Source organism: Lynx rufus, unplaced genomic scaffold, assembly GCF_022079265.1.
Source record: "Lynx rufus isolate CCGP_SWC_20201006 ecotype Redwood Valley unplaced genomic scaffold, mLynRuf1.p SCAF_17, whole genome shotgun sequence".
Classification (NCBI taxonomy): domain Eukaryota; kingdom Metazoa; phylum Chordata; class Mammalia; order Carnivora; family Felidae; genus Lynx; species Lynx rufus.
Genome location: NW_025814831.1, coordinates 23169055 through 23195180, shown reverse-complemented (window position 1 = coordinate 23195180; position 26126 = coordinate 23169055). Strand labels below are relative to the sequence as shown.

Genomic DNA, 26126 nt, shown 5'->3' with positions numbered 1-26126 from the left:
TAGAGCAGCCACGGATTCATATTAATATAATGACTTGATACTCTAATTTTCTTCTTCATATGTACAGGTAGAATTCTTTTCTTGACCTTAATGTTGATTATGTATATTCTCTTTAAAAAAAAATAAATTACAGGGGCGCCTGGGTGGCGCAGTCGGTTAAGCGTCCGACTTCAGCCAGGTCACGATCTCGCGGTCCGTGAGTTCGAGCCCCGCGTCAGGCTCCGGGCTGATGGCTCGGAGCCTGGAGCCTGTTTCCGATTCTGTGTCTCCCTCTCTCTCTGCCCCTCCCCCGTTCATGCTCTGTCTCTCTCTGTCCCCAAAATAAATAAAAAACGTTGAAAAAAAAATTAAAAAAAAAAAAATAAATAAATAAATTACATAAATTAACCAAGAGTGCAAAAAAAATTCTATTTGTTTTTAATCAGTACTTAGGACAACATGTTTTGTGGAAACAATGTGACTGAACATGATTCAGTGGTTTTTAGTTTAGCCTTAAAGGTCTGATTAAAGTTCATTTTATTTTGATATGTGGTTTTAATTATCTTAGCTTAAATATATACCTCACTTGTTAATGCTAATAATTGACCTGTAGAGTGCATGGATTTTTTTAAAATATCAGGTGGAAAAAGACATTATTAATTCCTTTCCTAACAGATACCCTTCTTTTTCCTTTACTGCCTGGACTATTAACCCTATTACATTATTGAATAGAGGAAAGTGCTTCCTTCATTTAAAATCAGTATTTCAGGGGTGACTGGGTAGCTCAGTCAGTTGAGCATCCAGCTCTTGACTTCAGCTCAGGGCATGCTCTCACAGTTTGTGGGTTTTAGCCCCACACTGGGCTCTACGCTGGCAGTGCAGAGCCTGCTTAGGATTCTCTCTCCCTCTCTCTGCCCCACCCCTGCTCATGTACTCTGTGTCTCTTTCTCAAAATAAATAAACTTAAAAATATAAAAATAAAATAAAATCAGTATTTCACTATTAAGTATGACATTTGCTATAGGTTTTTAGTAGATATTCTTCAGTATCAGAAAGTTTCCCTCTCTTCCTTTTAACTAGGGAAACTAAAAGTTTCCCTAATTAATGGATATTGAACTGTCATAAATGCTTTATCTGTTGAGATACTAATAGGATTTTCTCATATACTTTACAAATGTTAAAACTACCAAGCACAGTTGTAAGTCACCAAATATACAGGAATGATATATAAACACGATACCAGTCTTTTGTTACATATATGTTCTGCAGATATCTTCTCCCAGGGTTGCTTGTTCTTTTCATTTTCCTAATGCAGCCAAGTGTAAGGTGGAAATTTTGGAAGAAATATTCATTTACACAATGTCGTGAAGATTTTCTTTTATGTTCTCTTTGGGGAGTAATTTTTTTTTTTTAAGTAAGTTCTACACCCAAAGTGGGGCTTGAATTCACAACCCTGAGATCAAGAATCATATGCTCTACGGACTGAGCCAGCCAGACACCCCTGGAAATAATTTTTAATTGTTTCACTTTTTTCTTCTGTATTAGCTATATACCCATTACTCTTCTTTTAGTGGTTACCCTAGAGATTATTATATGCATCCTTCACTTATTAACATATAAAGTAGTTTAGTAAATTTTACAACATCCTTCATCTTAGATTCAAGGACCCATAGAGGGACCATCACCCCCCAGATGAATGTGTGGAAACTCTATGCCAAATAGACACAGTCAAAGGACTGAGGGTCTCTTTTCCCAACCAGCCTCTACTCATAGGACAGAAGGCATCGCAGACTTAGACTGCTCCTGCCCCAGCTCTCTCATACAGTGAAGGTTCCACAACAGAAGAGACAAGCTCAGAAGATCAGGGGCTACCATCCCCACTCAGCACCACACTTGAAGAGCTGGGGCACCACCCCAAAGGGAAGCAGGCCACAGTCCCTGAGCTCAGCTGAGAAGAGGGAAGTTACATAAACAGAGAGCTCAAAGTTCTAAGGGGACTGACTTTACTTGTAACAGAACATAAGGAAATTAATGTCTAAGGATGATGTCAAAAATGATGAAGATCTTGGGGGCGAGTGGTTAAGAAGCTGGTAATTTCCATAATACTAGTAGCAACAAGTGAAACAACAGATCAGCTAGAAATTTAATAGAGAGAGTCAAGGAAAAAGCTAAGAAGAGTGGTCTTTAATAAAATCAGACTGTGGTACAATTCCAGGGCATTGTCCAAAAAAAAAAAAAAAAAAAAGATCAGGTAGCAATTACTGGAGAGGATAAAGCCAGGTGGGGTATCAACAGAATCAGACTATCCAAAAGTCAAAAGTTTAATGGGGAGAGTCAGGGAACTAGAGAGTCAAAGAGAACCCAGCTAAAACCACAATCATCCCTGGTTGTCAAGGAGACTCCACACATACTTAAGGTTGTACCCTCTGAGGAGTAACAGGAGAGACAAAAAGGCAAATAGTAACAGCGAACCCCAAAAGGTGGGGAATTAGTATCCAGGCTTAATACATAAAATGTCCAATTTCAATAAAAATCAGTAGACATGAAAAGAAATCTAAAAAGTGTGACCGCGGGGTGCCTGGTTGGATCTGTCGGTTAAGCATCTGACTCTTGATTTCAGATCAGGTTCATGACTTGCGTCGGTGGCACCGTGCTGACAGTACAGAGTCTGTTTGGGGTGTTCTCTCTCTCTCTCTCTCTCTCTCTCTCTCTCTCTCTGCCCCTCCACCACTCATGCACTCTCTCTCTCAAAATAAATAAACTTTATAAAAAATAAACAAAAAATAAAAAGTGTGACCTCTACAAAGAAAAAAGAAGACAACTGAAACTATCTTTGAGGGGGACCAGATGTTGAACTTAACAAAGATTTTTAAAAAGCTTTAATAAATGTGTTCAAAGGGCTAAAGGAAACCATTTTTTTTAATAAAAAGAGTGTATAATGACAATGTCATAGAGAATAGCAATAAAAAGATAGAAATTATTTTTAATGGAAATTCTGAAGTTGCAAAATACAGCCAGTGAAATAAAAAATTCATTTGAAAGGCTCAGTGAATCAATGGAGATTATGCCACCTTAAGGAGAAAGAGAAAAAATAAAAATGAACTAAGCCCCAAAGAAATGTGGGATACCAACATACATGCAACAGAAATACTAGATGGGTGTGGAGGGGAGTACCTGGGTGTCTCAGTCAGTTGAGCATCTGACTCTTGATTTTAACTCATGTCATGCTATCATGGTTCATGAGTTTGAGCCCCACATCGGGTTCTGTGCTAACAGTGTGTAGCCTGCTTGGGATTCTCTCTATCCCTTTCTCTCTGCCCCTTCCCCCATTTGTGTGCACACGTGCTCTCTCTCAAAATAAACTTAAAAAAAAAAAAAACAAAAAACACTAGATGGAATGGAGAGAAACAAACAAAAAATATGTAAGAGAAAATAATAGCTAAAACTTCCCAAATCTGAAAAAAAACATAAGCTACATATCCAAGAAGCTTGATGAACTGCAAGTAGGTTAAATACAAAGAACATATCCGAATCAAACACTGAAGGCAAAGACAATGATAAAATCTTGAAAGCAGTACAAGAAATAGTGGCTCCTCAGGAACAGGAATGCAATGGGATTAACATTAGACTTCTCATGAGAAACAAGGAAGAAACAAAACCTGCAGGATGACATATTCAAAGTGCTGAAAGAAAGTCAACTAAGATTTTAAATCCAGCAAAATTATATTTTTAAAATGAGGTGCAATAAAGACATTCTCAGGTAAACAAAAACTAAGAAAATATGTTGCTAGTAAACCAGCTTTACAAGAAAAATTCAATGAAGTTTCTTAGCTTGAAAGCAATTCATACTCAATAGTAACTCAAATCCATTCACAGGGAAAAAAAAAAAGACTGTAGTCGAGTCCTATGACTACACCACCATGGTCACAGATGACTGTACCAATGAATTAATGCTGAATCCAAGACAGTCATCTAAAAATGGCTCAAGTTTTCTCTTTTTTTTTTTTCTTTATTTTTTTTTTAAGTATTTTTAATGTTTGTTTATTTTGGGGAGGGAGAGAATGTGAGCAGGGGAGGGGCAGACAGAGTGGGAAACACAGAACCTGAAGCAGGCACCAGGCTCAGAGCTATCAGCACAGACTCTGACGTAGGGCTTGAATTCATGAACTGTGAGATTGTGACCCAAGCAGAGGTCAGATGCTTAACCAACTGAGCCACACAGGCACCCTGTCTTTTCTTTTTTTTTTTTTTTAAGTTTATTTATTTTGAGAGAGAGTGCTGAACTCAAGTGGGGAGGGGCAGAAAGAGAAGGAGAGAGAAAGAAATTCCCAAGCAGGCTCTGCACTGCCAGAAGGAAGCCTGACCCGGGACTCAAACCCACAAATCACAGGATCATGACCTGAGCCAAAACCAAGAGTCGGACACTTAACCAAATAAGCCACCCAGGCACCCTCAAGTTTTCTTATCGTTGCAATCTAAGGAGTCTCAATGACAGAGTCAGTGTGGTAACATGTATAAAATTTGTTTTCTCCATGAAGCCCAGTAGGGCAGCTGTCAAGATAGTTTCTTGCCTCCCTACATGAAACCTCATTTGAGTGTGTTTCAGTTTCTTGTAATCTAGAAGGGACAAATAGAACGGGCCAATGTGACAAAATAATGGAATTGTTAAGCCTATGAGACTATAAAACCATCGTTCATATTTTCAATCACCAAATACCAATTTATATTTGAAGGTATTTCTGCTTTTGTCTTCAAGGACTCTTTGCTTTTACATTTATTGTTCTACCATTGGAGGAGGGCGGCCATCCTGGTACCATAGGGATGGAGGCTCCTCATGCCTACTTCCTAAGGTTCAGACCCCCCACATCCCTGTTCCTCATTTTAAGTCTCACTATGATTCTTCCTCTCAAGGGTGAAGGGGGCCTGGCTTTTCCAGTGAACTGAAACTAGAAGCTCGGTGACTTTGACTTTATTGAGGGCAATGAATGTTGATTTCACGTGTGTAACCCCTGATTCTACCACCAGACTCAATACCTAATAGACCCTTAATAAAAATGTATTGAATGAAAGACTGAATAAATTGTTTTTCTTTTTACCAATTAGAAGATAGAAAAACAGATCATAAAGCCAGTAACCAAACCACAAATTGTATAACCTAAACATACATATGAATGGAAGCCTCATAAATTTCTTCAAAAGAATAAGAAAAAAGGTGTCTAATTTTTTTTTTAATTTTTTTTTTTTCAACGTTTATTTATTTTTGGGACAGAGAGAGACAGAGCATGAACGGGGGAGGGGCAGAGAGAGAGGGAGACACAGAATCGGAAACAGGCTCCAGGCTCTGAGCCATCAGCCCAGAGCCTGATGCGGGGCTCGAACTCACGGACCGCGAGATCGTGACCTGGCTGAAGTCGGACGCTTAACCGACTGCGCCACCCAGGCGCCCCAAAAGGTGTCTAATTTTGTTAAACCTTACCTACCTATCCAGCTCTTAATTTCAGTTACTATATATTTTGGTTCTCAGATTTCTATTCTTTTTATAATGTCCTGTTCTCTGCTAGAATTAAGTATCTTATGATCTAATTTCTTAACATATTAATAACCATTGTTTTAAAGTTGATGTGTTAAGGGGCGCCTGGGTGGCGCAGTCGGTTGGGCGTCCGACTTCAGCCAGGTCACGATCTCACAGTCGTGAGTTCGAGCCCCGCGTCAGGCTCTGGGCGGATGGCTCGGAGCCTGGAGCCTGTTTCTGATTCTGTGTCTCCCTCTCTCTCTGCCCCTCCCCCGTTCATGCTCTGTCTCTCTCTGTCCCAAAAATAAATAAACGTTGAAAAAAAAAAAATTGAAAAAAAATAAAAAATAAAGTTGATGTGTTAATTCCAATATCTGAACAGCCTATATACCTATTTCTATTTCCTGCTTATATCTTGCTTTTTAGTAATGTGCGTTTTGTTTCTTGATATGACTGCTAAGTTTTTGATAAAATGCTAGACACTGTAAGACAAATTACATAAATAACACGAGGGCTCTGGATAATACCTTTCCCCCCACCCCCACAAAAGATCTACTTTTATTTAGATGGGCAGCTAGAGTAGGGACAGAAAACGTCACAGCAGATTCAAAGCTACATTTCTGTGACTGTTCGTGCATTTTCCGCTCACCCAGGAGCCCTTTGGGTATCCCAACTGAGAGTGTGGGACGTTTACAAGGGCCTTGCTTCTTTCACGAACCTACGCTCTATTGGTAAGCCTTGCTCAGTTTGTGACATTTCAGGGGAAGAGTGGCACCCAGTGTCAGACTAATCACTCTGCACTCTACTCCTCAGCAGAATACAGGACTCCTCCTGTCCTTGCACCCAGATAACTCTCTGACAACTTCAAAGATATATGTATTTTTTTTAAATACATGTCTTACCCAGCTTTTCCAGTTTTTCTCACTAGGAAGTTTGTTCTACAACAAGGTAATCCACCATTAACAAACGCATAAACTGCTCTCTAATGACAATTGCCAAAAATTTGCCTAACTGGTTAATCTTCTCTAAGGAAGAGCAAACCATAGTCTAACATCATGATAGTTTCCTCCACAAAATAAGTACTGACATCAACACATATTTCTTGCAAGTACCAGAAATTAAATGTGTAATACATTTGAAAAAAAAAAGTTGCTAACACTGACTTTTATGTTAGCCATGTGTTACTTATTAAAAACTTTGTTTTGTAAAGATAATTTATACCATTCAAACATTTTCAGGAGTATAACAGGCCCACGGACTTTTTTGTTGTTTGAGGCTGAGCTTAATCTCATTTCTCCTTGTAGAAAGCTGCCTGAAAACAAACATCTAAAATGTAATTTAACTCTCCACTTAAAATGATACCTTATCAATTAAAATCACTCTAAAATTAACTGTAAAAACTATAGGGATAATGCATGAACAGTCAAATATGCTTATTATAAAGTCTACTTTATAGCTCTTTAATATCATTTGTGGTAGTCAAGAAAAGAACTATAAATTAGTTAGATTCTGCAAAAACGTTACCTTATTCATTTGATATCACGTATTTTTCCATAGTTAAGTCCTTCAATAATTATCCCCAAAGGTATATTTTATCGTTATAATTGCTTTTAATATCAAATCGATAACTAACATAAGTTATCAATACTTATTTTGTGAGGAATGTTTCTCCCTCTCTCCCCGCCAACTTCATGCATCTATGTCCATGCACGTGCACATGCGCGCGCACACACACACACACACACACACGCCACAAAGAGGCCTTTTCAATTTATATATATTCATTATATACATAAAATACATGAAATTTATGTCAATATATACATAAAATACATGAAATTTACATGTATTTTATATATAAAACACATGAAACAGATATCATCATGACTTCAGAAAATAAAGATTTTGAAAATAGACACTTTTATTCCCAAATTATTGCTTTACTGACCGTATTCAAATGATAAACTACAGCAAACACTGGTGATACCTTAAAAGAAAACTTAAGATATTTGGTCCACTGTTACTTTCCAGCTTTATGGAAATATTCACGCAACTCTAAGTTACAGAAAATGTAAAAGCTGCCTCTCTTCACAGCTCCTAGAATTCCTTTATTATTCCATATAGGTGTAAGATTTGAGAAACTAAATCTTCCTCAAAGTGTCAAGGTTTATTTAGTTTTAGAGTTTTTATCGTAGGGCATCTCTGCCAGTAATTGCCTTTATGAAGAACTTGGAGTACAGAGCATCTGTGGACTTAGCAATCTGTTTCACTGTCAGTGAATTTGGTTAATAACAAAGACAGATCTCCTCTCCCCTAGGTTCAACAATTTTAGCCTTTGTTATAAAGCTTTGTTGTCAATATTTGTTTTCTTTATAATCTATGCATTAAATACTACTTAGTACTCAGATAATACCTTATTTTACAACAAGCACTTAGATAAGGAATAAATTATTAAGATAAAAAAGAACAGTAGAAATTACAGACAGGGCAATTAAGATCTCTAAGAAGGGTTTAAAAGTAATATTGTATAGTATTGTATAACACTATAGCAAAGTACATAGTAAAGTAGCCAGCTTTGTATAAGAAATCCAAGAATCAAGAGTTTATATTAAAAGTGCGTTAAAAGGAACAACCTTCCTTCTGTTCCTAATGTACTAATCATCAAAAAGAAAAGTTATTATTGATTATCATTCCTGTTTTCCACTATCCTCTTTTTAAAAGTAAATTATGGCATTACAGTCCCAAGTTTCTGCTAATGAATAATCATGTCAGTTGTCACTCAATTATCACTTTCAACATTTAATCTAAATTATGTACAGCACCTTGGGTTTTTTTTTCCCTTTCTTTGAAGTTCCTCATTGAATTTAAAAGTCAAATTTTTTTTTTCAAGAAAAGTAAGTTGATGGAAGATGGAGGCTGAGATTAAATCAGGGGGAATCAACGATCAAGGATACTTGGAATTCTTATGAATACAAATAGCCTATCAAGGTTAATGAGGTTCAACTCAAGTTTAGAAGAAGAAAAAAACGTACTTAGTATTTTCTATGCATATACAGATTTAAGGTTTTAGGTATAATTTTAAAGGTAAATTATGCAAACCCAAATGCACCTTTCATTCCGGTTTTTACAAGGTGTTTTCACTGTTTTTCTCCTGTGTGAAACAACTGCTTAAAATGTGTACTCTGGATCAACAAAAAACTGATGCCATCAATAAGAAAGAGCAAAGGTCCTCTGGAATACTGACAACTCTTCCAGAAATTAACAGACTTTTATTAATTTATTTTTTAAATGTTTATTTATTTTTGACAGAGAGAGAGAGCAGGGAAAGGGCAGAGAAAGAGAGGGGGACACAGAATCTGAAGCAGGCTCCAGCCTCTGAGCTGTCAGCACAGAGCCCAATGAGGCTGGAACCCACAGACTGTGAGATCATAACCTGAGTTGAAGTCAGACGCTTAACCGACTGAGCCACCCAGACACCCTTAACGTGCTTTTAAAAAATGACCAGACAACAAATGTTAGCTTTAAAAAATAACCACAAAAATATTGTATAATTTACGATTTTGGTCAACAAATACTAACTTAGCAACTAACATGGGTAAGACACTGTCAAGGAGCACAAAGGAGTATAGAGACAAGACCTGGTTCTTAACCCATACTCATTTATGATTTGAAAAAGATATAAGTATTTAATTCATAAGTGGCTTCCAGAATGCCACAAGTTTGAATTACAACATCAATGCATACTGGTAAATAGCCCAGAGCAAAATCTGTGCACCGCAACATATCAGAAGAAAATGCAAACAGAAGGTTAAGCATCAGAGTGGAAGCTGAGAAGACTGTTAGACAAAAAAAAAAAAAAAAAAAAAAAAAAAAAAAAAAAAAAAAAAAAAAAAAGGGCAGTTCAACATACTCCAGAAATAAAGATAGGAATCTAAGGAAATAAACAGGTCTCTGGTTACAAGGACTATGGTAAAGAAAGGTGGAGGGTGAGAGAACCTTACAATAGCCAGGAACAAACAGTTCTTCAGACATCATTCTCTGACTGTGTTCACCAAGCAACTTTTTGGTCACTAATTCAACCTTCTAAAACCTAGGTATAGAAAACTGGGAGACTGGTGCCCTGTATAAGAGATCAGTGTTTAAACATCCATAAAGAAACCCCCAGAGGGTACATGAATAAGCTGGCACTCTTTTATACACTGCTCTCTAGTAAATTTCATTATTAGTATGAACCAGTTTCCTGGGTCACATTAATTCTAGAACACAGAAAGTTCAAGTTTCCAGATGTGAGGACAAGATCTTGAAACATGAGGTGTTCACCAAGGTAAGGACATCAAGGTCAGATTTGTCCTACTGACAGGGCAACTTTCTAATGCAGTCCCCTTTCTCCTTCATTTCAACTCGTTTTGAAATTTTAAAGACATCTGCCCAGACTACTTTAAGGCAGTGTGAGAAAGGTGCCATAAGAACATTAGTGATGTGAGCAAAAGGATGAGGTACAGAAGGAAGGATTATCACTTGCAGCTGATAGAGTCTAAGAAGGCTTCAGGAAGGAAAAGAGATTAGGGGCTCCTGGGTGGCTCAGTCGGTTGAATATCCAACTCTTGATTTCAGCTCAGGTCATGATCTTATGGTTTTTAGGATCAAGTACCTTAAGCTGGGCTCTGTGCTCACGGCGTGGAACCTGCTTAGGATTCTCTGTCCCTATCTCTCAAAATTAAGCAAATAAACATTAAAAAGAGAGAGATTACTGACTGAACAAGCCAAAAGAAAGAGTATTATGTAAATATTTGGGGGCCTGACCAACAGTCACATTCTGAGCATCTTGTCTTACTCGTATTTGCTTTCTAAAAAGGAACTAAAGAGGATTAATAGCCATTCTTTACAGAATGTATAAGGCAACACCAAATATTTTTGAAAAATAAATGCTATCAAACATATCTGAAAAATAGAGACTAAGTATCTTTCAGTTAAATTTCAATAAAATGACTGTTAGAAGTTACATTGAGTGATCCATGACCAATACCTTCACAAAGCCTACACTAAATGTCATTCTGAGAATAGCTTGGGAATAAAGATATTCAAAGGGCCTTCACAAGGTATGAAAAATAAGCCATAATCAGAAATGTCATAAAATCTAAAACGGTGGGGGGCGCCTAGGTGGCTCAGTCGGTCAAGCATCCGACGTCAGCTCAGGTCAAGATCTTGTGGTTCAGGAGTTTGAGCCCCATGTTGGGCTCTGTGCCGACAGCTCAGAGCCTGGAGCCTCGGATTCCATGTCTCCCTCTCTCCCTGCTCCTCCCCTGTTCACGTGGTGTTCTCTTTCTCTCTCTCTCTCAAAAATAAATAAACATTAAAAAAATTTTTTTAATCTAAAACAATGGTTATAAATTTAATTATTTTATTGTTAAAAATAATGTCAGGAAAATAAAAACTGGTTAATGGGAATTTCTTCCAGAAAAAACAGTATCTTTTTGTAATACCGTTTTAATGGCAACAGGGAAAAAAACATTTTCATCCTCCGAAATAAATTTGAATTAGACTTGAGACAAACCCAAAGAACTTTTTTCATCAATTTTAGAATGTCACCTGCATAGAGACAGGGAAATCTGCCTGACTTTTGTTCATTACCATGTCACCACCACCTAGAATAGTGCCTGACATGTAACAGACATTAAGTGTTTAATATGTGAGTAAATGCTCAACCTCTCTGTCCAATTGTCTTTCACATCGAAACCTGTATAATTAACCCAAACTAATCCAAGAGAACTCCAAGTCTTTCCCTAATCCAGGTGAAAATGTAAAAGATCTATTGTTAGGGCAAGGGGAAAGCCAGGCTCTTTGAATAAGGGCATTATTAGGTTATTATAAGTAATTTTTTAAATGCTTATGTGAGATTTTTTTTCAACTGATTCTGCAAGTGGTAAATGAAATCAAACAATGAAAAGGAAGGAAGGGAAGAAGGACAGACCAATATGTGGTTATAAACAGGTTAGCCAAGGAATTTTTCTACCTTTGATATTTACTAGTATAGGTTTTTTTTTTTTAATACTTAACTTTGGCAAAATAATATTTTAGCACTTTTGCCAACAGGATCAAGGGTTAAAACAATACCTGTGAAGCAAACTTTTGAAGTCCTAAATTACAATTGCTCCGATAATGTCTCTGATAAGTATTTATTATACATGTAAAGGGCTTTGTAAAAAGTATGTCAGTATTTCATCAGCTTTATAATCTGAATCTTGAAGCAAATCTAAAATACATTTTTCCATTGATGAAAATGAAGAAAATGCATCTTTCCAAGATGAAAAAGAAACTCAGACTAGCATAACATTAAATATTTCCTTTGGGTTATATAAAGTTTGATATCTTTAACACCAATTTTCTACCTTTCATTATAGTTTAGAAAATTCTTCAAATATGGCACCTTATTATAATTGGAATACAACTCCACTAAGAAAAAACAGATATAAAGGGAGGGCTGATACATATTTATTTCTAAATGTGTCATCCATGTCTGATCTAATTTGTGTAATTATAATTGGAATTAAGACATTTCCTTTTTATGAAGTTCTTTCTTTTGATTTTTAATATTTTCAGATAATTACCCTGTCTACGCTAGATAAAAGGCCACGGGGGAGGCACCTGGGTGACTCAGTCTGTTGAGCGTCTGACTTTGGCTCAGGTCATGAGCTCTCTGTTCCTGAGTTTGAGCCCCGTGTCAGGCTCTGTGCTGACAGCTCAGAGCCTGGAGCCTGAGAATCTACATCTCCCTCTTTCTCTGCCCCTCCCCCACTGGCGCATGCTCTCTCTCTCTCTCTCTCTCTCTCTCTCTCTAAAATAAATACACATTAAAAAAAAAAAGGCAAATGGGGAAAGGTAGCTACCTACTTACACCTCATTCGTGATTACCACACACCCTAAATTAATGGAGGCAGTGTAATTCCACCTCTTCCACAGCAGGCAGAGATTTAAAAACATTCATGGTTCCAAAGAGGAAATACCAATAATACCCTCTTTGCTGTGCCGTCTTCCAGTTTCACCCCCAAAATAAATGATAATTCACCATTCCCTCAAATAAAGGTACTTTCTGTCTGAAGGAAGGGCTCAATTTGCTACTAGAACTAAAATACTGCCAAGTTTAATAGGTTCCTGGCTTTAAGGTCCAAATGAAAGAGAAATGAATCTACAGACATTTCTATATATAAAGTAGTCATCTATATAACTTTATGTTATGTTTACTCAAACTAGAGTTCATAAAATATCACAAACTTTACATTAAAACTTCATTAAGCAATTCTATGAAACAAAACTAATGTCCTTCAAATACAGCTTGAAAATAGCAAAGTCACCTCTACTTGCGTTGCAAAATGTGCCTTCTCCTGGTCTTTTCGCTCCATGCACCGCTTCGCTTCCTCTAACTCAGATGCCATTGCACTGAAGTTCAGCTGCACCCTCAAATCTGACATCTGCTTCTCCAGATTCTCTTTTTCCCGCTCAACCCCTTAAAAGAGAAAATGTAAAGCTTGATGATTGTTCTTCATTCACGGGACAATGTACCTTCAAATGGTACAAAGCCTTGACGTTCGAAAATTCCAGCTAACACAATCCACTTATTAACACTGTCACTCTACAGACTGTTCAGAATTTGCGAGTCTATTGTTTCAAGTCTCACTCAGTTTTCTAAAATGTATACGTTGATGTGTTATCCAGTATTATTCCACTGTGATACTAAAACTTGAGTTGGTATCAGGTTTCTAATAGAACTGAGTTCAGGAAAATCCTATATATTTTTTTCTTTAACTTTCTTTACATCCCTACCTCTAAATTCTAATACAGAAATACTGAAAGAATTTTCGGCTAAGTTCTACATCAGCTGAAGGTTACTGAAGTTGACACACAAAATGATGATTTCTTGCAAAATAAACAAATGATACTGTTAAATCTCTGATTGTGTAGGACCACTAACTAATTTACTAATTCTGGAGACTACTATCTGAAATTATCATCACTGAACAATATAAACAGACTTGGCATTTAATTCAGCACACTTGGTCTAGGACACACAAGACACTGTCATACCATCTTCTTCAAAGACAAATACCATAAAAACCCTTTCACGATGAACTTACACTCCACGAATGGAAATAAAACATATAAATAAAGTACTTCCTGGAGTCTAAGATACCAAAAATTAGAACATCTACTACCAATTTAAAACTACTGTTTTTCCAGTAGTTTCCTTTCTGGGAAAGGGAAAGGGAAGGAAACATTAGCAAATTCAATTTATACATCATTCACAAGATACATCTGAACTGAGAGATATCAATCACACTGTTCAAAATTTCACATCTTGGATGAATGTGGATACATGAATGGAAAATATATAGGAATTTTTAATAGCATAAAAGTAATAACAGATACTATACAGATTTTACAGATACAGTTATCACACAGAAAGAAATACAGTAAAACACTGGAATGTGAGTAACTTGTTCTGAGAGTGTTCTGCAAGATGAGCAAACATTTCTAATAAATTTTATCTCGCTAAAAAATACTAGTAGTACGTGACGTCAAACATCACATGATCACAACGGAGTCAATGGTTCTCTCTCGCTCGCTGGCTCGCTCACTTGCTCACTGCAGGATCGTGGGTGATCTTCTCCCATGCTTGGATGCTCAGTATCAGGCCACAGTGTTTGGCAGAAATGAGTGATTTTTCAGAACATTGGAAGGTGCCCACAACTGGCACTAGTTTTTTGTCATTTCAAAGTCCCTATGGACAGTCCTTTGCTTTTCCACACAAGAGTAAGCTTAAGAACGCTTTGCTTCATTCTAGGTCATTGGATAGGTTCCTTGTTAAAAGTGCACAAAAAGAAAAAGATTCCATTGAGCCAATAGTTGGCAGTGATTCCATTAGTGATAGGGAAAGCTGTCCTACACAGTAACCCTCCTCTCTGGTCTCCCTCACAAACCAGCCCCAAAGGTTTTCAAAGGTAAATGCAGGTTAAGTTATTTTTCTTTATATTCTGTACTTTCTGTGTTATTTTGTATTATATTACAGTATTGTAATCATTATTATATGAATATTTTTGGGTTGTGGAACAAATTATCTGAGTTTCCAATATTCCTTATGGGGAAATTCACATTGATATACAAGTGCTTTGAATTACAAGCATGTTTCTGGAATGAATTATGTTCATAAACCAAGGTTTTACATAAAGTGATTAACTCTATCTTGTTGAAAAACTGGAGTAGGAAGAATTGGAAACTAAGTTAGACTTAAAGAATGAATACGGAATTTCACCAAAGGAGCTAGGGTGATAACTCAGGGAAAGGAAGCACCATAAAGCACAGAGGTACGATAATGGATTTAATATTGAGGTAGCTGCAAACAGTACTTCCACATAGCTACCACCTATGAGCAAGGGAAGGGCGAGAATCAGCAGGGTGTTTGTACATTGCTAGGGAGCTTAGAAATTATCCCATAGACCAGGAGTTCACAAACATTTTCTGTATAGGGTCAAATAGTAAATATTTTAGCCTTATGATCTCTGTCACAACTACTCAACTCTGCCATTGTATTGCAAAAGTAACCTAGACAGTGAATAAATGAATGGGAATAGCTATATTCCAAGGAAGTTTATTTACAAAAGTCTGGATTTGCCCCTTGGGCCATACTTTGCCCACCTCTGCTCAGTTTCCAATGTGAAAATATGCAATATTTGTTTATGTGTAAATGTCTATCAATTTTATAAATATATATTTTAAATTTTATGTTTAGATATGTATATGTGTGTATATATAACACATATCTCCAGAGTGTCTGTCTATATATAGACATACATTTCAGGATATATGTTAGTGTATATAGATAAAGTAACAGGAATATATAGTATATAAAATATAGAGATATTAATATATATGAATACACGTGTAAATACATATATATAATATATATTTTATATTTTTTAGTTTATTTATTATTTTGAGAGAGCAAGTGCACAGCAAGCAGGAAAGGTGCAGAGAGAGAGAATCCCAAGAAGTCTCCGCACTGCACGGGTCCAATGTGGGGCTCAACCTCATGAACTGTGAGACCATGACCTGTGTCAAAATCAAGAGTCAGATGCTCATCCAACAGAGCCACCCAGGCACTACCGTAATACATATTTCATGAAACATATATGTTTAATGTGAGACCTAATAATTTGATAAATTTCATAATCTAGACACATATAAATTGGTATGGATATGTATAGGTAGGCACACATACATACATAATGAAACATTTAGCAAAATTAAAATACTTAAAACATAAGGTATAAAATATAAATAGTGCTATAAACACTCTCCTCCCAAACCCAGAAGACTGTCTCATATGCTACACTTTGAAAACACTTGCTACAGACATAATGGGTCACTACAGGAGAGCAGTTTTACAAACTCAAGTTTGGGGAGAAAAAGATTTGGGTCTGTTACTTCCCACCAATATGACCTTAGGCAAGGTACTCAATCTCTTTCTTCTTCATTCTTTTTTTTTTTTTTAATCATTAAAACGGAAAAAATACTAGTACCCTTCTCATAGAGGAGACAATGTACAATGGGTAGCAAAGTGCCTTGTACGCAGTAAAAGGTCAATAACTTAGGACAAGAGGTTTTCAGGAAGAGTAACATGAGTGGTTTGTGGCCTAGAAAGCATCCCTTTAGTAGCAGAAGTATAGAAGACAGGTTACAGAGAACTAGAACAAGTTATTAAGAGGGTAATACAAATGAGACGAAGCATGTCAAAACTGGGGTAGTGGGAATAAAGAACAAGATGGGCCAAATTCAAGAAATATCAGGATCTATAAATAGGGACAAAGAAGATGGAGAAGAGAAGGAATAATTTGGATGTTCTTTGTATTTTAGACTTGGCTATCTGGATAAAAGACAATGAGTGATTTCTTATGCAGAATTTTTTAAAGTAATACAAGAATTCTATAAAGATGAAAACTCTAGAACTGTTAAGAGAAGGTGAAGAAGTCTATTATACTGATGAGAGAACTTACAGATTTTTTTTAAACCTGATAAACAGTTAAGAAAATGGGAGATTCTTTTAGTCCTCAAAGACTTATACCAAAAATAACTATATTTTTATAAGGCAAGGAAACATATAACATGTTCCACAGAGTCTTTTTCCAAACAAAATAAGAGTTCCTGTGTACATCCTTATGAAAATGTGATGAATAATCGAAAACCTTAGGAGTTTACTTTTAAAAATAAATTTTAAAATATTTGATGTCAAAATATATTTCAATTATAACATCACATGAAACTTAAGGGAACTTAATGGCATGCAATTATGTTAGGATACGTATGTCAGAATTTGCCATCTAGTGAAGATTTTCTGGCAATGTGGAAATTCTAACTTAGGCAACATACTGAGTTATGTGTGGGGAATCTGGGCAAATATTTATCTTCCCTGAATTTGATAGTACACCAAATGCTTACAAGAGTTTCTCAATAATATGGACATTTGAGTAGGAAGCCTCATTACTGAAATAATTTACAGCTGAACAATCTGGACTAGTCTATTAGAAACCATTATAAAATTTCAGTATTACCATTTCTGTTACAAGTGAACTTCCAAAAAGAAATACATCCAGACTCATTAAATTCCACAACCTAAATCAACACCACCACTAAAAAGGTATTCTAATGTTTCTCAAGCACCAAGTATTCCTAATCTACATAAGAAACAGCCAGTCGTATGGTTCATGACCACTTCTACCAGATGATTAATTTTTGTCACTGTTATCTGGGTAACAAAAAAAGACAAAATCTTAATTTTAATTGTAAATATTTAAAATTGGAAAAAAAGAAAGTGAAAACATAGGGGTATTTCCAATTTAAGTACAAGGACAAGTGTATACACACACACACACACACACACACACACACACACACACACACACACACACATTTAGGCATGGAAATAAGAAGCTTGGAAGAAACTCCACTACCAGCTTTGCTGGTTCTTTCTGGCTGAAAGCCCCATGAGATAAGCAAGTCTGAAATGGGTTTAAAAATAAAGCAGAGGAGACATTAAATTGGATGCTAATATCAGCAACAAACAAGGGAAATTTAAAACTAAAAACATAATACCATTTACATTCACATCCAAAAAAAAATGAAACAAATATAAATCTAACAAAATCTGTATGAGGAAAACTAAAAAATTCTGATGAAAGAAATCATAGTTGAATGAAATATATGGAGAGGTATTTCATATTCATGGATAGGAAGACTCAATATTGCCAAATAGCAGTTCTTCCCAACATAATACATAGATTCAACATAATCCAAATTAATATCATCAAGTTATTTTGTAAATACCAACAAACTAATCCTAAAGATATATGGAGAGGCAAAAGATCCAGAGCAGCCAATACAATATTGAAGAACAACAAAGTTGGAAGACTAACACTATGTAACTTCAAGACTCACTATAAAGCTACAATAATCAAAACACTGTGGCAGTAGCAAAAAAAAAAAATAGATCAATGGGACAGAATACAGAGCCCAGAAGCAGACCCACATGAAAACAGTCAACTGATCTTTGACAAAGAAGTAAAGTCAATACAATGCAGACAAGGTTGTTTTCAACAGAAAGTGCTGGAACAAATGGACATCCACATGCAAAAAAAAAAAAAAAAAAAAAGGATCTAGACACAGACTTTACACCTTTTATAGGAATTCGAAACTGATCACAGATCCAAACATAAAACGCAAAATTATAAAACGTTTAGAAGATAGGAGAAATTATGGATGACCTTGAGTTTGACGAGAACTTTTCAGAGACAAGAGCAGAGTCATCCTCCATGAAAGAAATAATTAATAAGCTGGACTACATTAAAATTAAAAATTTCAGTTCTGCAAAAGACCCTGTCAAAAGAATGAAAAAACTGAGAAATTATTCACAAAGACACGGTGGTAAAGGACTGTTATATAAAATAATCAAAAGAGAGGGCTCTTAAAATTCAACAAGAAGCCAAACAACCACCTAAAAACTGGGCCAAAGACCTTAACAAAAATCTCATCAAGGAAGATATAGAGGTGGAAAATATGAGTAATAAAAGATGCTTCACATCATATGTTATCAGGAAAATACAATTAAAACAAGCTACCATTACAAACCTATGAGAAGAGCCAAAATCCAGAACACGGACAACTGCAAATACTGACAAGAATGTGGAAGAACAGGAACTCTCATTCATTACCAGTGGAAATGAAGAAATGATACGGCCACTTTGGAACACAGTTGAGATGATTTCTAAAAAACTAAATACACTCTTACCATACAATCCAGCAATTATATTCTTTGGCATTTACCCAAAGTAGATGAAAACTATGTCTATACAAAAATCTATATAGAGATGTTTGGTTTACAGTGGCTTTATTCATAATTGCCAAAACTTGGAAGCAACCAATGGCCTTCAGTAGGTGAACGAATAAACAAACTGTGGTACATTCAGACAATGCTTTAAAAAAAAGAAAAACAAAAACAAAAGGTGAGAGAGAGTGCTACCAAGCCAAGAAAAGACATGGAGGAAAATTTGGGGTATATTACTAAATGAAAGAAGCCAATCTGAAAGGCTGTATGATTCAACTATATCAGATTCTGGAAAAGGCAAAACTATAGGGACAGTCAAAAGATCTGTGGTTGCCAGTGCTGGGGAGAGAAGGGGATGAATAGGTGGAGCACAAAGGATTTTTAAGACAGTGACATTACTCTAGGATATAGTAATGGCACCTAAATGTCATTTATACTTTTGTCCAATCTCATAGAATACACAACACCAAGAGTGAATCCTAATGCAAGCTATAGACTTCAAGTGATAATTATGTGTCAAGGCAGGGGTATCAGTTATAGCAAACATACTTCCATTGTAGGGGGGAAAGTTGATACGGGGTGGGGAGGGCAGGGAGGCTAGGCATGTGTGGCAGCTGGGGGCACAGGGAAAATCTCTGTATCTTCTGCTTAATATTGCTATAAACATAAAACTAAAAAACACAGTCTGCTTTTGAAAACTAGATGCTAAATCATGATTAGCTTATTGAAAACCTGTAGATCAAGAAATAAGATGACAAGAGCGCAATGTAAGAAATGCAATTCTGAAAGTGGTAAGTATTTAAGGAAGATCAAAAACAACCCACACATTTGCAAATCACAATTGTACCTCTCCTAAACCTCCAGTCATCTCCTTGTTCATCTTGATGGTTTGATTGTTGCTTGGAAATCTGAGACACTTGATGCTGTAAACCCTTTCGATCACCTTCTGCTTTCAAAAGTTGTGTACGGAGCTCTTCTACCTAAACACGTATAGTCAAAAATGAAACTTGTATCAGTTTTCAGTGCAGGAAAAGAATAAATGAACTCACAAATTATTGTATATTATTTTTTCTAGGGAAAAAAATTACTTCTCATGGGCTTCTGTCAGCACAAACGGAAGCCCAGTTAACCTCCTTGTTATGCCAAGCACAGTGGAACAGTCTCTCGCTCCTTTTCTTTATTTCTCCTATTACTTCCACAGAGAATGAATGTCTTTTTTCCCCTTCTGTGTGTCTATCGGGACAAAGAATTTGACACACACACACAAAAAAAAAAAAAAAAAAAAAAAAAAAAAAAAAAACTCCAAAAATCCCTTATTGTGAACTCAGTGCACTCCACCACTATTAACCCAAACCACCTACATAATCATTTTTATATTTTTTACTCCTTCTCTTTCATGTGAATATGGCCTATTGACTGGTAAACTCAAGTGAAAAGATCACAATTTAGCATATTATAATATCAAAGTACTGTTCAAAATAAGTGAGAAATAAATGCTGTTGAATAAACTATAAACTCACTGAGGTCAGGAACTATGTTATTCATCTGTATTTCTAAAGACTAGCAAATTGCCTAACGCATAGCAGGTATGTCTCCAGTGACCATTAAGCAAATTAGGAGTATCAAAAAGACTCAGTTTAAGTCAATGACAACCTGAATATGGTAATCTCTTACTTCAAAAGATGAGATCAGAAATCACAAGTCAGAGTACCAAAAAAAAAAAAAAAAAAAAAAAAAATCAGAGTGTAAATGACTACAAATATAAACTAGAAAAAAAGAAAACCTGAACTCTGCCAACATTAATTCCATTGTAACACTGGCTGTAGAACAAAGTCAGTGAACATTTTTAAAGGTTTTGTAAATTAGATGTTATGATATATTTTTAGCATTAATTGTCAAAATGTAATACTCCTGAGCATCGAAGATGCCTGACATTTCTGCCTACCCAGCATACTATGTAGTGAGTTATGCAAGCCACACCTCAAAACAGAAAAAGGTACAACTGCAGTTTCTACCAAACACTGACAGGCGATTAGAAACACATATGCCCTTATCCAATGTAAGATGACTACTTCAAGTTATTGAACTTTAAATAGCAGAAGAACCAAACTCTCATTACAGGCTTACGGGCTACAAAATGCTATGCTTTAAAATTAAGCTTTATCTTTGGTTAAAAGGGGCAGGCAGCATCTTGAAAACCATAAATATAAGACAATAATGCAAAGTAACTTGAATATGCAAAGGTCTGTTTAATGTATTTTACTTCTTCACTCTCCCAATGCCTCCTTGAATAAAATTAAACTCCTGGGAAATTTTTATCTCATGCATCCAGTCTCATTTTTACACTGGTTATGCTAGGAGAGGTAAATCCTAAATTGGAGCAGCACTCACTATCACAGTGGGAACTTGGGCCAGTGCTTTGTACTAAGGTTTCTCTGACTCTTCCTGAAAGGATTTCTTCTTTTGCTTATGCGTTTTAATATACATTCCTTAGGGGGCGGAAAAAAAAACTTCTAGACCTAGGTGGGATCTTCTACCTTTCACAGAGACATTGAATAGAAAAGGCGACTCAATCCTAATTTAATTTTTATCTTTATTTTTTAAAGTTTATTTAAATGTTTATTTATCTTGAGAGAGTAAGCACACATGCATGAGTGAAAAAGGGGCCACGAGAAGGAGAGAGAGAATCTGAGCAGGCTCCTTGCTGTCAGCGCAGAGACGAAAACGGGGCTCGACATCACAAACAGTGAGAGCATGACCTGAGCCGAAATCGAGAGTCAGATGCTTAACCGACTGAACCACCAAGGGACCCCAGTCCTGATTTAATTTAAAAGCAGATTATCATAGCTTGCATAGATTTACCTGATGCAGAAGTGTTTCTCTGCTGCCTTCCGACTGATTCAATAACCTTCGAGATAGCTCCAATTCTTGTTCAAGCTAGAGTTTCAACAGAGGATAAAGAAAAATGTCCAGTGGGGCAGAAAATAACTAAATTATTATAGGTATAGTTTAAGAGTAGAAAAATGGAAAAGTTTTCAGAAGATATTTACAGCTAACAGGAGAAAACATCTTGCTATCAAAACATATTGATGCTTCCAAGAAAATAATGTTATTTGCATAACAACAAAGTGAACCAGACCAGACCTCAGGGGGTCTGAGTTCTAAGTCAGTTCCATATTAACTATGACCCTCTTTTCCTTAGGTCTCCTTTCTGTCATCTCTAAAATAAGGACTTTGTATTAGACAATCTCTGAGATTCTTTCCAGTTCTAAATCACTGTAATCTAAATTCCAAAACACTTTTTTTTCTTTAGTACATGTAATGTCATATGAACTGAATTAGAATAAAAACTTCGAGGACCCAATGACTAAAGTATATTTCATCTAAATGGTGATTTTGTGTATTCATAATATTCTAACGTTCCTAATATTTCCAATATTTGTAACATTCCTAAAACTTAAAAATATTTATTCTCAGAATAAGATACTTAAAATTTCCTTAATATAGTCATAAGATAAATATTCAAAGAAAGTGTGCAAATACCTACAAAGTCTGAATGTGCCTAGCTTCCTACAAGCTGAAAAATCTAAGAGGATGTGAAGGGGAGAGGAATGTACCACCCCAAATTAGGCCTCTTTGGCATACGGATTTTTGGGGCTGAAGGTAATCAAGACCCAACAGACTCTGGAAAAGCTTTTACCTCTCCCTTAATTGCATTAAAGAATTTAGAGAGGGAGTCTGTACCAGGAAGAGAGCTATTCCCAGAGATAACTTTTTATACCTGAAAGACTTCTCTGTAAGACAAGGCAAACATTTGTTTACCAAACATTTGCTCTTCTCATCTTCCTATGAATTGTTTTCCTCTCCTTTGAAGCCCCAGACCTCTATCCCCTTTCCTTAGCTCAGCATGGCATACAAGCCTCAACTGCCTGTCTTTGAGGCTCTTATTTTTATGCAGCTTCTACACATACAAAATCAAATTTTTTTTTCTCCTGTTAACCTGTCTTATGTCAATTTAATTATTAAATTAGCCAAAGAACCGAGAAGAGTAAAATTACTTTTTCACACCTACAGATGGGACACATGTTTGTTAAAATTCCAGAGAATACATATGTTAGACATGTTTGCATTTTGTAACAGTAAGGCTGTTCTATGAAACCACAAATTTATATTAAGGTGTTATTAAGTGCTTAGATTTGTGATAGTTATCCTAAATTATTATTTCACTTGACCAAACTACTTTCTATATATTAGTCCTTCAAATATGGTCCAGGTGGTAGGTATGGTTATCAAGGAGTAGCATAATGGGGCATTGTGTTTCTGTATCTTTGCTGTGGTGACAGCAACATGAATCTCTACATGAGATACAACTGCACAGAACTACACACACAAATGAGCGCACATAAAGCTGGTGAAATCTGAATAAATTCTGTGAACTGTACCAAATCAGTTTCTTGGTTTTGATATGGAATGACAACTATGCAAAATGTTACCACTGAGGGAAACTGGGTGAAGGGCACATATTACCTCTCTGCACATTCTGTCTTGCAACACCTTATGAATCTGTAACTATTTCAAAATAATTTTTAAATCTGGTTATACAAGTTTTAAAAAAAATTATACATGTGGCCAATAAAATACCATATTCTAAAAAAAAAAAAATAATAAGGTATGTATACAATCACAGAATCCACACAAAATACTATCTGACTTGTCTTCTTTTTTTGAAGAAATAAAGAGGGAAGGAATCACACTTCAGTCAAAATGGCTTCAGAATCTACCATGGCCCATACTGGTCACGACCACTGGATAATTCTGGCAGCCTCGACCCTCAAAGGGCAAGCACGATGACCTGACCTAACTCGCTTACCAGAAAGGCAGCATGGATGCATCATTTAACTTGACTAGGTTGGTGAATAAAAATCAAGAAAGCCATGGTAGATTTTAAAAGTGATATGGAGTAAGAATATTACATGGGGGGGGGGCAAATTTTCATTTTATCATTGGGCTCACCCTTGAATCTATTCATTTGCAAACTGAGGAGAGTTATCTATCTTCTAAATTCCTTTCTAATTCTAATGCCCTAGGCTCTATAGGTTTGCAGACATGAATACATGTCAAAAGTCCTTAATATCTAATGAGAATAGAGGATTCTTCCTGTAGGTTGCGCCTACGCCTATCTTCTATGATGAAAATGAATATATTCAAAATACCCATCCTTTAAACAACAAGTCTTTTTCCTAACCCTTCAGCAAAGTCAAGCTCCTTGCATGTTCCAAGTTCGACTCGCCTCTAGAAAGGAAGTGGCCAGGTGAAAAGGTAGCAAATGACCTGTACGCGTTTCCCAGACCAAGCAACAGAGAATGGCAGAGCCATCAAACCAAGTGATTCCATATCAGAACATAAAGGCTTCACTGTGTCTTAACAAATGATCCCAGGGACAACTTTTAAGACACTCAACAAATATCACCGGCTCCAAACAGTGTTACTTTCTCAAAATCTTACTTGACTCTTCTCAGTTTCAGTCTGTCTTAGCTTATTTTTCATGGCTCCCTCATTTTCATCTGCTTTAGCTTCTTGTTTCTTCAGTGCCTAGAATGAAAGATTAAAAAAAAAAATGTGTATTAGTCCAAAACCCATAGAAAACCGAAAGACACTGTTAGGATCTGGAATTTACAGAAGACTATTACAGATCAGTGGAGTATGCTCATCAAAGAGCCACCAAACACTGGCTGTTCTCGCAATTCTCTTGGGCTATTTGCTGTTCCCTCACATCTTGTCCACCCTCGTTGTTTACTTTCTTTGCACCTTCTGGAACTTCCCCACAGGCTTCTAAATCTCCCTCTCCAGGTTATGCAAAGCAGTTTGCCTCTCTTCCAGTTCTCAATTTCGAAAACTTAAACTCATAACCACACCCAACATCCCTACATTCCCACCCCTGTAAAGATCTATCAGTTACCAGAATTAATTCCCCTTAAAGGGCAATGTGAGAAATTATTTTCATGCTTAGGCTAAGAAATATTTAATCTTCATTTCTTATAATTAGTATAAATATTAATACTTTTACTTGATGCGAAAGAAATAGAAATCAATAAGCTGAACTTTAATTAAACAAATTGTGTTTTATAGTACATGGAATTATGCCTCATAAAAACATAATTCTTCTGAAAGTCAACTTTTTAAAAATCTAAATTTCCATATATGAGATAAATGAATAAAAGAACCTCTAATTCTTTTGGCTACCTAGGAATATGCAATAAAATTTCCTTTCCTCTTCACTTTCTACCTTCCACATCTGACCAGTTAACTTGTGATATCTCTTTTCCAAATAATATACCTTTCTATTATAGCTCTACTTGGTGCCCAAAATGTTATTTAACACCCCCCCTTTTTTATTTCTCCTTTTACTCTACAGATACAGAAGTCTTAGAAAATTTTAATCAGTGAGAACTTAAATACTATTGTTTTCAGTAGAGGAATAAAAGTGAGGTCTTAAGGAGAACCCAAAGCAAATTACTACGTTTCCACCACATCACCTAGAAATGTCATTAAGTTTGAACATTAGACCATCAGTCAGTAAACAAACAAACACATGTGCAATATTCTAGCCCAGACTACTGAATCTTTTTCTACATTACATAGTTTACAATGAAACACAAAGAAAGAAAATCTAACTCCTAAGACCCCATACATATATTTTAATGCACTTTAAAAGTCTGAAAACACAAATAACACTCAAAGATAAAGATTTTTAAAACTAACTGAATCGAAAATACAAGATATTTCTTTAAACCTTAATAACAAACTTTAACTCATTTACTACCTTTTTAAGTGTATAAGGCGACACTAGATTTCCTTCCCATTGACTTAGATCAAGAAACTGAGAATTATATTAAAACTGACCCAGTAAAAGCAGTTATAAAAAGAGGAAAAAAATCACATGCCAATGAATTTCTATTATTATGTTATTTTGCTTTTTAAAGCTCATTTTTTCCTTAAAAGCAGTTTAGCTATAAAGCTATCATACCCTGCTCCAGGATGCAGACTGTCTTTTACATGTTTAAGATTACAGCAACAACACTGAGCCTTAATAGTGGGTCCCTGGGGCACATTTAAATCTTTAATAACAACAATTTTTCTTCTTTTCCTTAAGTATACCTATTTCCATTAAAAAGACTAACATATTGAGTATTATATTACTGTAGTTCTTTGAAGGTAGATGATTCTGAATTCTCAGTTATTTATAAAATCGGGGGGAGGGGG

The 26126-nt window shown here is 35.9% G+C and overlaps 1 protein-coding gene across 1 annotated transcript in view; it reads right to left on the bottom strand.

Annotated features, from left to right (window-relative positions):
* The window catches only part of CEP128 (centrosomal protein 128), a 382564-nt gene that overhangs the window by 279067 nt on the left and 77371 nt on the right, over positions 1-26126 (bottom strand). The window contains exons 9-12 of the mRNA XM_047080283.1: positions 24369-24455; positions 21726-21800; positions 19711-19843; positions 12844-12995 (exon numbers count right to left, since the gene is read on the bottom strand). Of these exons, the coding sequence (XP_046936239.1) occupies positions 12844-12995; positions 19711-19843; positions 21726-21800; positions 24369-24455 (447 nt within the window). The remainder of the gene's footprint in view (positions 1-12843; positions 12996-19710; positions 19844-21725; positions 21801-24368; positions 24456-26126) is intronic.